General features: G+C 44.2%; 2 protein-coding genes across 2 annotated transcripts in view; one reads left to right on the top strand and one right to left on the bottom strand.

Annotated features, from left to right (window-relative positions):
• Positions 1-8,586, top strand: part of COL4A4 (collagen type IV alpha 4 chain) — a 133,761-nt gene extending 125,175 nt beyond the window's left edge. The window contains exons 44-47 of the mRNA XM_010375626.2: positions 3,172-3,288; positions 4,969-5,157; positions 7,079-7,365; positions 7,794-8,586. Of these exons, the coding sequence (XP_010373928.2) occupies positions 3,172-3,288; positions 4,969-5,157; positions 7,079-7,365; positions 7,794-8,057 (857 nt within the window). The 3' untranslated portion in view covers positions 8,058-8,586. The remainder of the gene's footprint in view (positions 1-3,171; positions 3,289-4,968; positions 5,158-7,078; positions 7,366-7,793) is intronic.
• Positions 796-13,951, bottom strand: part of RHBDD1 (rhomboid domain containing 1) — a 180,826-nt gene continuing 167,670 nt past the window's right edge. The window contains exon 8 of the mRNA XM_030916558.1: positions 796-810. The gene's annotated coding sequence lies outside the window, so the exon portion shown is untranslated. The remainder of the gene's footprint in view (positions 811-13,951) is intronic.

Consider the following 13,951-nt stretch of genomic DNA (forward strand, 5'->3'; position numbering starts at 1 on the left):
TAAAAGGGGAGCTGAACCTGGGGGTACGGAGGGGGCGTCACAAGGAATATTTAAGGCTTTGGTTCTCGAGCTTCACGGACCATCAGAATCCCTGAAGAGCTTGTTGAAACGCAGCTCGCTGGGGCCCACCCTAGACCTGATTTGTTAGGTAAGGAGAGGGCTCTGAGAGTCTTTATTTCTAGCACGTTCCCAGGTGCTGCCACTGCTGCTGCTAGTCCAGTAACTACTCTGATTTAAGGAGTTTCCACTTTCTCACTACGATAAGCAACTGGTAATGATATCTTACGTATGTGCATCCCTGATTATCATGAAGAAATAGTGTAATGGATAAGAATAGAGGTTCTGGAAATAAGGGCAGGGTGTGGTGGCTCACGCCTATAATCCCAGTACTATGGGAGGCTGAGGTGGGCAGATCACCTGAGGTCAGGAGTTCAAGACCAGCCTGGCCAACATGGTGAAACCCAATCTCTACTAAAATCACAAAAAAATTAGCTGGGTGTGGTGGCGTGCACCTGTAGTCCCAGCTCTGAGGCAGGAGAATCGCTTGAACCCAAGAGGCGGAGGTTGCAGTGAGCTGAGGTTATGCCACCGCACTCCAGCATGGCCAACAGAGTGAGACTCCATCTCAAAAAAAAAAAAAAAAAATTAGCCAGGCATGGTGGCGCATGCCTGTAGTCCCAGCTACTCGGGAGGCTGTACCTTTAGCCTTTTGGGGAGGCAGGAGAATCGCTTGAATCCGGAAGGCAGAGGCTGCAGTGAGCTGAGATACTGCCACTCTACTCTAGCCAGGGCGATAGAGCGAGACTCCATCTGGAAAAAAAAAAAAAAAAGAGTAGAGATTCTGGAAATAGATGACATGTGTTCATAACTCTGGCTCTACCACATAACCCATGACTCAGTTTCCTGGTCTGTAAGAAGGGCTGATTGTGAGGATTATGTGGATTCACTAACATAAAAAGCACTTAGAACACGACCTGACACAGAATAAACAGTACATGTGTTTGCTATTATTGTTGTTTCTTTAAACTAAATTCCCTGAGTAGAATTTCTGGTTTCAAGAATAGGCAGAAATGTAGGATTTTCAAAATATGCCACTAAGGTCATCACCGGAAAGAGTTTTAAAGTTAAATCATCTACAGCATTTGTTCTCGAAGTGTGGTTCCTGGGACTGGCAGCATCAGCATCACCTGGAGACTTCTAGAAATGCAGATTCTCAGGCCCCACCCCAGACCTACCAAGGCAGATACTGATTGCTACCAAAGTGTGAGCCAGTGTTGCAGAATGTCTCTGTTCTCAGGAGCAGTAGTGACTGTGTCATTGTGCTGTTTAGTCCTGTGTTTCCTATTGATGTTGCTCAGGTGGATTGGAGGAGGAAGATTAGAGTCCAGGGTTGCTCTAGGCAAGTTAGCTACTCTACTATGTGTGGATGCACAGTCAGGGCCTCACCTGGGGCCACTGAGGGACAGGGAGGGGCCTGTGTGGGAAATCTTTGATTCCTGGTAGCTTGCAACACCAAGTCAAACCTCCTTAACCCTCCATGCATCCTTTTCATGACAGGGTTGCTGCTTTAAGGGCAGAGGGTTTCGGTCAGTGTCTGTGTTAACAGACTCATTTAATGGTTATCAGGCAAGGCTGGTCCCTTAGTAGGATAGGGGAGGGAGGCTCCATGAATTCCTCAGTTGACTGGCATCCTCAGCTTTGTCATCATCCCCCAGTCACTGGAGGGCGGAGGCAAGAGTGAAAGCCACTTAAGCAAGCCCCTTTGACTTAATGTTTGATTTTAGGCGATGTGTTGGTCTGCTCGGGCTGCCACAACAAAGTATCACCGACATGGTGGCTTAAACAACAGGTAGTTCTAGATGCAGAAATCCAAGATCAAGGAGCCACGACAGGGCTGGTTTCTCCCAAGCCCTCCCTCTGTGGCTTGCGGATGCCACCATCTTCCTGTGTCCTCACATGGCCTCTCCTCTGTGCCATTCCAGGGACATGGATCCCCGGGGTCCCTTTCCCTGTCCAAATTTTCTCCTTGCCTAAGGAGACTAGTCAGCCTGGATTAGGGCCCAGCCTAACAGCCTCATTGAACAGAATCACCTCCTTAAAGGTACTGTCTCCAAATACAGTCACATTCTGAGATATGGGGGCTAGGACTTCAACATATGAAATTTGGGGGTACACAGATCAGCCCATACCAGGCTACTCTGTAGGAGAGAGAGAATAGAAAGCGAATAGAATAATAAGTAGAGACTGGAAATCTGGAGAAGGCTAGTAATTCAGGAAATTAGGTGTAATAGCAATAGACTCGTCCAAAGACAATTATTGTGTGTGCGCTCCCCTGACTGAAGGGAGATGGTGGCTAATGAATTGAGGCCTTGACAAAAAAGTAACTGCATACTTAGAGAACCCCTCAAGGATTACCCCAACTGCGGCCGAGTCCCCCAGGTTATATCCAGAGCTCTGCAGCTTGTCAGGGGCAGGGTCTGGTGCTTGATGGCCATTTGCACTTCACCCTCTTGGGCCCAAGTTTCCTCTCCACATGTGACTGGCTCTGTGACCTTTGTGAGCCCCAGTCTCTTCACTGGTACCACTGGCACGTACGAGTACCTAGTCATATGGCTGCTGGCAAGACTGAACCGGACAATCCACATACAGGGATGAGCATCGTACCTAGCACATTGTAAACACTCAGTAAAAAGCTGTTTTTAAAAATTGCTGCACCTATCATGCTCCAGATTTAATGTGACCCCAAATGAAACCAAATAAATTTCATTCATTTCTCCATCTAGGCTTTTAAACAATCATTATTAAGGAACATATTTATTATAAATGCCATACATGTTCAGTAGTTTTTTTTTTTTTTTTTTTTTTTTTTTTAAGTCAAATATACAAGACGATGAAGAAAATGTGAAAACCTGTCTCTCAGCATCTCCCTGGTCTGGCTTCAAATCCTGGCCCAGCCCTTAAGCAAATTATTTGACCTCTCAGAGCCTCAGTTACCCCAACTGCAAGCGGTGATAGTAAAATGCCAACTTCCTATCATCGCAAAGACTGAACGAGCTGATGCATGCAGCCAAAGTGGGAAGGAAGCCTGGGGCGGGCACATGGTATAGGCACGGTAAATGCTAGCAGGTGTCATGGTTGCTTTCACCACCAGCATCATAAACTTTTGTGCAGGGTGCAAAGGAGAGCCTGGGCTGGACGGCAGGAGGGGCATGGATGGCATTCCTGGGTCTCCTGGGCCTCCCGGACGTAAAGGTGACACAGGAGAAGACGGCTATCCCGGAGGACCAGGTAGAGTTTCAGTCTCTCCTCTTTTCTCTGACACTGTAAATCTTAGAGTTGTATACAAAATCTCTGACCTCTCAAGTGGCTTTCCAAACAGGATCCTATTCAGATCATTTGCCTTAGATGCTGACTCACCAGGTATCAGAGACAGAAGCAATGAGAACAGAGTGGGATGCATCTCCTATGATCTAACTGATGCTAAACCATCATAAAACCTAGACAAGGCCCTGCATCCTATTCAGTATTTTCCCAAACTGCTATACATCATCATCGAAGTATTGGCCATTTCTGCGGTTCACTTTCCAAGGTCATGAAGGGACTGTCAGCCTGGTGGCCGTGGGGTCACCCCTGAGAGGCTGTGATGAAGACCTTAGGGATGATGTGTGTGTTCTCACCCTCTGTAAGTGGCCGAATTGCCTGATTTCCTGAGTTCACATCATCTTATCATATAACTATTAGTACACTGATGTAGGAAACAGGGCTCTTTCTTAAAAAAAAAAAAGCGGGGGGGAAGTGGTGTTGGGAAAGGGGAGCTAGGACTCTTCAGAATAGAAGTGTGAAACAATGCACCAGGAAGCTCGTTAGGCACATGGATCCAAAGAGCCCAAGACACAATCCCATCCCCAGAGAGTACCTGGCCAGGGGTGCAAACTCCTGTACCAGGTTAGTAGTGGGTAGAAATGAATGAGGAGGGCTGGGTGGGGTCTGTAGCAGAATGGAGCTTTGGCTAAAAGCTGCAGCTCAGCTCCAGCCAATTATAGTCTACAGAAATGTGGGCCTACACTCTGCTCTTTTCAAGTTCAAAATATCAACTTGTAAAATCCTTACAGGTCAAAACACATGAGCAGGCCTGATTCAGTCCACAGGGTACCGCTTTGTCATCTCTGGTTGACAGTGTAGACAGGGAGAACCTGCCAGTCTTGCAGAACCAAGAGTAGAACACAAAAACAAAATACCTTTTGGTTTCAATGTCTAACTTCACCTTTTGCTCTTGGTAATTAGAAACAGCTCCTGGCCTTCTTCAATAGTTCAGTGCTTTAGAGGTGCTGGAGGATACAGACCCTGCTCACGCTCTCTAGAACTGTTGGTTTCCCATCTGCCAACAACAATGCTAGAATGAGGCCTTCCTTCCATTTCCCTCTCTTCTCAAAGAAGAGAGCCACACTTGTAGATGTGGATCCCAAGCCTTTGCCCTTCTCAGAATGAAGCTGACAATATGCTGGAACCAGGGAAGAGGTCTGGGAGGTATAAGAAAGACCGACTTTGGGAAGCACCTCTTCTGCAGTTCAGTCTGGGGAGTCCACACTTGCGGTGTGTCATTACACTGTCCTCGTTCTTTTCTTCCTAGCGTATTTCATAACTTACCTTTTTGTTGTGCTTATTGTTTCTTATTTCTCTTCCTCAAGTGTAATGCAAGATCTAGGAGGGCAGGGATTTTTCTCTGTTTTTTGTCTTTATGCTAATGTAGCCCAGGCACCTAGGAGTTGCTTGGAACAAATACTTGCTGACTGAGTTGTGTGTACCTTGGCTGTGCAGCTGTGTACATTCCAGAAGGCGGGGAGGGGCTGAGTCATGCTCCCCTCTGCTCCCTGAGTGCTTAGCACAGTGCCAGAACAGAGGTGCTTAATGTATTTGTTAAACCGAACCCCCTAACCTGCCTTCGTTTTTTTTTCTTTGTTCCTCCAGGGCCTCCTGGTCCCACTGGGGATCCTGGGCCCAAAGGGTTTGGCGCTGGATACCTCAGTGGCTTCCTACTGGTTCTCCACAGTCAGACAGACCAGGAGCCCACCTGCCCCCTGGGCATGCCCAGGCTCTGGACTGGGTATAGTCTGTTATACCTGGAAGGACAAGAGAAAGCTCACAATCAAGACCTTGGTATGGATACAGGATCACCCATGTCCATTGCCTGAAGAGTAAAATTTGGGATTAATTTTACTGATTCATCAACACCTTAAATGATCACTAATCTTATATGGGATTATTCTGACTTTTTAAAAAAAACACTGGCATGCTCATTCTCAGCTAATCCTTTAAAATTATGATCCTATGAAGTGTCAAAGAAGCTCATTCTGGCTATAATTATTATCTGGCTATAATAAGTATATTATCTGGCTAATAAGTATATTATTAGTGTTATAAAAATGATTCTTCCTCAGTAAGTTAAATGTAACTCTGTTATCAAATGTACTTTTTGCTTCTAAATGTAAATTAACCAGAATGTGGTCAGTTCCTGTACTTATATGTAAAGTGGTGCAGCCACAGCACCCTGATGGTTATGTTACAGCACTTGCCAGCATCAACTCCCTACCCTACTACAATTTGTTCTTAAATTACAGAAGTTTATTTTGAGGGTCATCTCTTGGTGCTCTTTGTCAATTTTCTTTTCCTTTCTTGTCTTTTTTGAGATGGAGCCTTGCTCTGTTGCCCAGGCGGGAGTGAGTGCAGTGGCACGATCTTGGCTCACTGCAACCTCCGCCTCCAGGGTTCAAGCGATTCTCCTGCCTCAGCCTCCTGAGTAGCTGAGACTACAGGCTTGTGCCACTATGCCTGGGTAATTTTTGTATTTCTTTGCCATGTTGGCTAGGTTGGTCTCGAATACCTGACCTCAGGTGATCTGCCCGCCTTGGCCTCCCATAGTGCTGGGATTACAGGTGTGAGCCACCGCACCCAGCCCTTGTCAATTTTCAATAGTAAATTTGCAAGCTGCAGGGACTGATTTTACGTCAAAGGCTTAAGTACCTGGCTGCTGGGAAACACTGTCTTTCCAAGAAAATCATGGTTAGAATGGAAGGTGCAGGAAGGATATGCTGACGGGGACAGTTGACGGTGAGGTGCTTGCCATTACTCTCACTAGGCAGTGACCCCAGCTGTTAATGAGGGTGGTCAAAGAGTGCAAACCTGGTGTGGCAACTACTTATACATCCCCTGCATTTCTCCCTTGGGTTTGGCATGGCCTTTCCCATCACAAGGGGCCAGTTTCTTGGAGCACAGGATAAAGGAGGAAGTGATGTTTAATATCCTGAATCAGTTTCCTTCTCTCCTCCTCTCCCTCTGCCATCAATTTCTTTCCTGCCTGGTGTTTGTATAATCAGTCTTGCTTCTCCCCCCTTGGTCTAACCAGAGCACACATCTTAAAACTCTGCAGAACTCTTGGGATAAAGTCCAAACTCCTTAACGAGATTGACAAAGGTCACATCCAATGGTCTGATTTATCACTGGACACCCCTGAGACAGACAGACAATACAGACACCCTCTCCTCACATTCCCTGCACTGAACATGTCTGAGTTCTCTGAGCTCCACGCTCCCCTATCTCCGGCCCCCTCTGACGCTGTATCTCTCTTTTGAGTAGTCACTACCACCATCTCCAAGCCTGGCTAAATCCTTTTCATATTTCAAGTCCTAACTTAAAATCACATATTCCAGTTATCCTTCCTTGAGGTCCCAGAACCCTACACTTCTCATTCTTAGGGCTTGTTGTGCTATATTTTCATTGCTTGTTTGCTCATCCAGTTCCCCGCTAGGCCATGAGCTTCCTGAACACAGAGATGTGCTCGGTGCTCACCTCCAGCACCTGCCCTCCTGCTTGGCTCATGAATGAGGGATGAGGGGATGAGGGCTGGCCCACAGGACCAGGGAGGTGTCAGAAATGGCTTCCCCACCACAGAAGTAGGCTTTGGCGAGGGCCTCCAGATTCCAGAACACGTATCTGCAAAGGCCAGATGGAGGAAGGAAGGGTTTGGGAACACCTGCATGGGGGGTGCTTGGACACCAGCTGTCTCTTCTTCCTTCCCAAGGTCTGGCAGGGTCTTGCCTTCCCGTGTTTAGCACGCTGCCCTTTGCCTACTGCAACATCCACCAGGTGTGCCACTATGCCCAGAGAAACGACAGATCCTACTGGCTGGCCAGCGCTGCACCCCTCCCCATGATGCCACTCTCTGAAGAGGCGATCCGCCCCTATGTCAGCCGCTGTGCGGTATGCGAGGCCCCGGCCCAGGCGGTGGCGGTGCACAGCCAGGACCAGTCCATCCCCCCATGTCCGCAGACCTGGAGGAGCCTCTGGATTGGGTATTCATTCCTGATGGTGAGTCCCATGCTCTTGAACCCTGGCACATTCACCATTTCCTAACACCTTCTCCCGTCCTTTCTGTCTGGATTGGACAGTAATTCGGAGCACTCTGCACTTAGGACATAAGGTCACAGAGGCTGTTGCAAACCATAGCCTGTTGGGATGCAGGGCCATTATCTTTTAAAAACACTGGGATTGATTTTGATCACATGGGTAGAATTTAGAAGATGAATTTGCGTCAGCCGTCGGTGAAACTGGAGCCAATTTGTGTGCATACTCACCACACTGACTACGGCTCCTTTTCAGCAGCTTGTATTTTATTCTTTATAGAATAATCTAAGGAAAAAATGTTAAGATCAGACCCAAACCTGGGTGTGTCCCTGATTGGGTCTGGGGTTGTCTGTGTGTGTCTGAGCCCTAATTCTCTCTTGTTTTCTGGGTAGCACACAGGAGCTGGGGACCAAGGAGGAGGGCAGGCCCTCATGTCACCCGGCAGCTGCCTGGAAGATTTCAGAGCAGCACCATTCCTTGAATGCCAAGGCCGGCAGGGAACTTGCCACTTTTTTGCAAATGAGTATAGCTTCTGGCTGACAACAGTGAAAGCAGACTTGCAGTTTTCCCCTGCTCCAGCACCAGACACCTTAAAAGAAAGCCAGGCCCAACGCCAGAAAATCAGCCGGTGCCAGGTCTGTGTGAAGTATAGCTAGAGAATGCGAAATTCACCAACACATGGCCAAGAGAAACTTCCTAGGGGGCTAAGACTTCCTAGACTGTGCTAAGAGACGTCATGGTGCTCATTTTGGACTCTCTTTCAGTAGTTCCTTCTGTTTTGTCGTGGTTATTCCTAGAGTCCTCTGGTTCCTTTACACATTAAGCAAATGCTGCACGGATGGATCTGTTTGGACCTCCCAGTCTAGATGGAACCTAGATACTCTTATTTTACTGAGGATGACCGAAGAACTGGCTTTATTTAAACATATGCTAATTCTCAGAAAGTCAAGTAGATGATAAAGGCCAGATTACAAATTACATTACTGAAAACTTCATTTGTGGGTGAACAGTGTCTCAAACAATAGAAGTCAATTACTGTATAATACAGTGGGCTTCTGGATGGATTTTACAGGAAAAAATAAACAAGTCAATGAATGAAACTAGAAAGCAGAGATTTTCAACATTTCAGAATGATTTCCTCTGTAATCTATTTTTCCATATACTTTAAATAATGGTAAAACCACGACCCAAAGTGATTTTCTTTTTTTTAAAGAGGAAAAAAAAAAAAAAAAAAATCACACTGCCAGCATTAACAGTTCGTTTCAAAGGAGAATGAATCATGATGCCAGAAAGGCCCACAGTCGCCGTATTCCAGAGATGCGACATTAGCATAAACACATCACAGATGAATATAAAACATTATGTTCTCTTCTGCATTTTTCAGAGAATAGAAGTGCCTACTTTGGCAACCCTTTTGAAAAGTAGCAATTATGGAAAAAAAATATATTCAATAAGAGATTAGGAGCCTAAAAGCTATTAGTGAATATTAAGGTAGTTATTCACAAAAATTGACTCCCCATTGCAGGGAACTTCCAGACAGACCACTTTTCCCCAGTCGGGGTCCGGCGTGTCACCGGTGTGTGCGTGCTAATGGGACTGGCGCTACATAGGGCTTACTCAGGCAGGCACACGCTTCATACAAAGCATCTCACTCCCCTCCCCAGGAGAGCCTGCACAGCTTTTTGCACTCACAACAGACACTTTTCTCCACACACATAATGGCAGCTCACTCGGGGACGTGACAGAGCTATCATTATGCACTTGGGAGAAAATTAAGGGCCGACTTAATTAAACTTAGGTAAGAAGATTCATTTAAGTCAGGGTTACCCCACCAGGAGGACATGGCATTATCTTTAAACGAAACAAAGACGATTTATAATTTGAATTTTATGCTCCCGTGGTTGGCTGTTACAGGAGCATCCCATTTTGCCAATTTTAAAGACATTCTTGTATTTTATATCAGTCTCATACCAAGGCAACAGTTTGATATTTGGCATTAGTATTTTGTATAAAAGTTTAGAATGTGTGTCAATTTACACTGAGTATTTTTTCTGTAAAGCAAAAGATCCCTTTTTCTATTTTGCTAGGAATTTGGTGATCTAATCCTAAATTTAAAAGATTTGTTGGGAAAAAATTTTTAGGAAATTCACCTTCCTCATCTAAAAGAAAAAGGCATTTTAGAAAAAACTAAATAAATGTCTCATGAGCACAACACTCATTTTAGTGCTTAGTTTCCATGCACTTAAAAATCTTAATTGAGAAGAAAAACTCAATTAAAATTTTGTTTATAAGAAATGTTTTCCTTGCCAAACTTTGATTTGGAACGAGCTCTTATATGCAGAACAAATTTCAAATGAGTTTTGCTATGGGCTGTCCCCAGGGTGGCAATTCATTTTAAGAGTATTTTCTGGTAAAAAGAAAAATGTGTATTTTAAGATGAAATATTTTCTTGATGTAGCAAAATATTTCCTAGTTCATTTGGCCCATTTAATATTTTTTAAACCATGCTCTGGCATGTTGAATATTTTTGTGCACCTAAAATTTGAGCCAATTCCAATCTTATTTATACTTACCTTTCTCCTTCCAAAAAAGCTGTATCTATTACCAAAAGTCAACTCTCCTAAAAGTTCAACTTGTTCATCTTGTTGACCTGAGAACATTTTCTGGGAAGAGGTAAGGGTGACAAATGGAACATCAAAAACGTATCTTGCTTGTTTAATTATTTTAAACACTTTAATGTTGGCATTAGAATATTATCTTCATAAGTTAATAAATAAGTTAAAAAAAAAAAGAACCCACACAAACACAGCCTAAATTATGTAGACAGTTTACTCCAAGTGAGCTTGGGAAGGTATCAGACTGTTCAAATGTTAGTATTACAAGAGCTGTCTCTAAATGCAGCATTAACGCTGCCCTCTAATTTTGCAAAAGAATTTTAAAGGATCAGAAGGGCAGAAAAATAGGAAAAATAACTTATTGGAATAGAAGATCCTATTATCTTAAACCATTATTTTCTTCACCTGGTTATATATCAATGTGCCCTCAATTAGTCTTTCTCTGTGGAGGTGATGGACAAAGCTTTTAAGTTGTTCTCCTAACCCATTATTGGAGATGATCCTTATCAAACCCTCCTCTCCCTGTCTCCCCACCAACCTTGTAGACTGGAACATGTCTAGATTGCCCTAATGGGAACTGTTCTGTGCCCGTGCTGGAAATCTGGGATGCTTACTTCTGGGTTCTGATTCTCAGTGAGTGGAGCCCATTCATCCAGGCAGGTTTCCATGCTCTGTGTGGCCCTTTCCTTCTGCTCTCACACTCCCCACATTGAAAGCTGAATCATGGCTACTTTGGATGGCTACCTCCTCTTTAGCCCTATGCCTGTCTCATACAGCCTTTGTCTTCCACCTCCACCCTTTCAGTAGGCATCTCCCACCTGATGCTTTAGTTTCAAATCCCAGTTGCCATCTAAGATCCACCCAAACTTGATTTTGTCACCCTCTGGATTAGAATCCTCCTATGACTCCACTGCCCATGAAGTCCAAATGACTTCCTATGGGGTGAAAGGTCCACTGGGGACTGTTCGAGGGTTCCCTCTGGGAGTATTTCCTGTCACGATGAACTGTGTGCAGCTCTAGACACTCCCAGCACCTCTTCGACTTGGCTCCTGCTTCACCAGTGGTGTCCTCCCTGGGGTCAGTTTACCCTGTGTGGGAGGTGAATTCCCTGGGGGAAATTTGGGCTCCCTTCTGCTGCTCTTGTGCAGTGCACATGGCTGTCCTCATTTTCTCCGTTCCCCATTGCTTCTTTAGCATCTCAGTGCACTTCCTTCATTCCATTGCCAAAATGCAAGCCCCTTGAGGGCAGGGACCATGCTTGACTCGTTTTGATATGCCCAATGCCTAGCACAGAGTTGAACACACTGCTGCCAATTCTTTTTTTCAATGACAATTCCTTAAACTCCTTAGGCATTAGGTGTTCAGCTCTGCATATAAGGCCTTCATCAGTAAGATGGTTACAAGTATAAACCATTTCCTACTTCAGAATATTTTAATGCTCAACTTATCTGTATACCCACATTCTCTTGTTACAATTATTGCCAGAAAGCCAACTGATAAGGTTTCAATGGGCTTATCACACCCCTCCAAAAACAGATTTTTGTTTTTCCTATAAACGGAAATTTCAGACATGAGATTTGAGAGATTTGACTGAGAAGACCCCACAGTAAAATGTGACATGACTTACCTTATGCTGTAATTTCTATTTCCTCAGGATTTAAGAGCTTCCTAGCATAAAATCTTTGCTAAACGACTGTATACATGTTATTGGTGCTCCGAAAAATAGTCAATGGAATGGTGTACTACAACTGGGCTTTATCATCTTATTCTGAACGTTGTGTAGATTATAGTAAAGCAAACCATTCAGTGTGTTCCAGGAAATTATATTAGATCTGTGTTTCTATCAGTTCACTGGAATAATCTGATAATTGTTACTTTTACTTGGTATGGCTGCAAGAACAGTGGAAAGAGGAGGACTTGAGAGTTGGTCGAACCCAGGTTTGAAATCTGGCTTAGTCATTTTTCAGCCGTTACCCTGGGTGAGTTTTGCCAACTTTCTTAGCTTCATTTCCCTCATTAATGCGGTGGGACATAACAGCTACTCTTGCATTGAAAATTAAGTTAGATTACCTGTCTAGCATACCCGTCATCATACACTTAATGATGGTCACATTTTGTATTTAAAATAAACTAATACGAAAAATATTTCTTGTTTTTATTTTACACAGAATTATTCTCACAGGGTATATAAATTACTGATTAGAATTATTTATATGTGGCCAATTCTTAATGTCATTGGGAATGCTGTTTCATTTCAATCCTCAAAGTTACTGTAGCACAGAAAATATCACAATTTCCTGCAGGGATATTATCAGTAAGTCCTGCAGGGAACAAACAATTGACATTAAAAATCAGTACTCTGCAATTGTCACTGTTATTATCTGCCAGAAACTCTGCATAATGCATTTTAAACCACCAAGGCTGGCTGCCACATCCATGTGAAATGCTTGAATTTTATGGTGCTTAAATATTTAATGATTCATGGGAAAAATGTGAAATGTGTCTAAGAAATTGCATCCCTTTCTCTAACCTCTGGTTGTAAAGCTAAAGACTTTTAGCATGTAACTTTTGCAAGATGCCTGGTCTGCCATTGGCACTTAAATCTTTGTTGTATTATGATTTATAACATGGTTCATTATATATAAAATTCTGTGATGACTTCCAAAAACAACTGTGTTTTATCTGGTGCATTTATTTTCTTTCAAGCCAACGTGGGTTTACTTTTTTTTTTGTTTTCTAGCTTACATTGTAATGTGGCTCACACTTGTGGAAGTGTGAACTGCAGAAGGGAAGAGTGTAGGCTGGAAAGGATGGGATTCGGAGGCTCTTGGCAACACTGTTCTATGCACAGTGATGGGGCGCAGAAGAGGAATGAAAGCAGGCCTCATAGGGAAGGTCTGTATCAACCCCAGGGGAGGTGCTTGGGCAGTGGCCAGTGGGCATGGGGCTTACACCCTCTTGGCCTCAGCTGTCTTATTAGCTGAGTGAGAGAGAATAAGACCACCTGCTTCACAGCACTGTTTGGGGGATTCAAGGTGTGAACGTCAACTACAAAGAGATTTATGAAACCAAAGACATTGTTAGTTTTAACCACAGTGACTTGAAGTCAGGAGTTAGGTATTGATTACATTTCTCTTTACAGCCAGACATGGGGATAGGTGGAGTGTAGATATTTAATAACTGTTTTGTGGACTTTTTTTTTTTTTTTTTTTTAAGAGTCATGATCTTACTCTATTGCCCAGGCTGAGTGCAGTGGTACAATCATGGCTCACTGGAGCCCTGACCTCACAGGCTCAAGTGATCCTTCTGCCTCAGCCTCCCCAGTAGCTGGGCTACAAGCATGTGCTACTGTGGCTAATTTTTAATTTTTGTAGAAGCAGGGTCCTGCTCTGTTGCCCAGGCTAGTCTTAAACTCTTGGCTTCAAATCATCCTCCTGCCTCAGCCTGCCAAAGCACTGGGATTACAGGCATGAGCCGCTGCACCCAGCCTTGGACTTACTTTTAAATAGGAAGGAACTTCATTGGTATTTGGGTCAACCTTTTACCTGATAAGAGAAATAAGGATACTCAACTAACATTTCCTGACCATCTACTATGTGACAGGAGCAGTACTGGCTCTGCTATATATGCTTCCTGTCAACCCTACAGCTGTCCCATTTTGCAGACAAGGAAACTGAGCTTTTGAGAGAATAAGTAACTTCTTTAAGGTCATACGGTCACCATCTAGTAGAATCCAAACCCTCGTCTGTCTGTTCTTAAAGATAATGCTTTTATCCTTTACTCCATTACCTCCCAGGGGCTTTCCCCATTTGTGAATTGGTTAGAAAATAGAGGGTCTCACATAGAGGTGTCCTGGATTGCTCCTGTCACTGCAAAGCCCCTTGTTTTACGGGTTCTAAGGTAGCCCATCCAGCTCAGCTTGGAGACTCTCTCAA

This window comes from Rhinopithecus roxellana, chromosome 14 (assembly GCF_007565055.1).
Source record: "Rhinopithecus roxellana isolate Shanxi Qingling chromosome 14, ASM756505v1, whole genome shotgun sequence".
Classification (NCBI taxonomy): Eukaryota; Metazoa; Chordata; class Mammalia; order Primates; family Cercopithecidae; genus Rhinopithecus; species Rhinopithecus roxellana.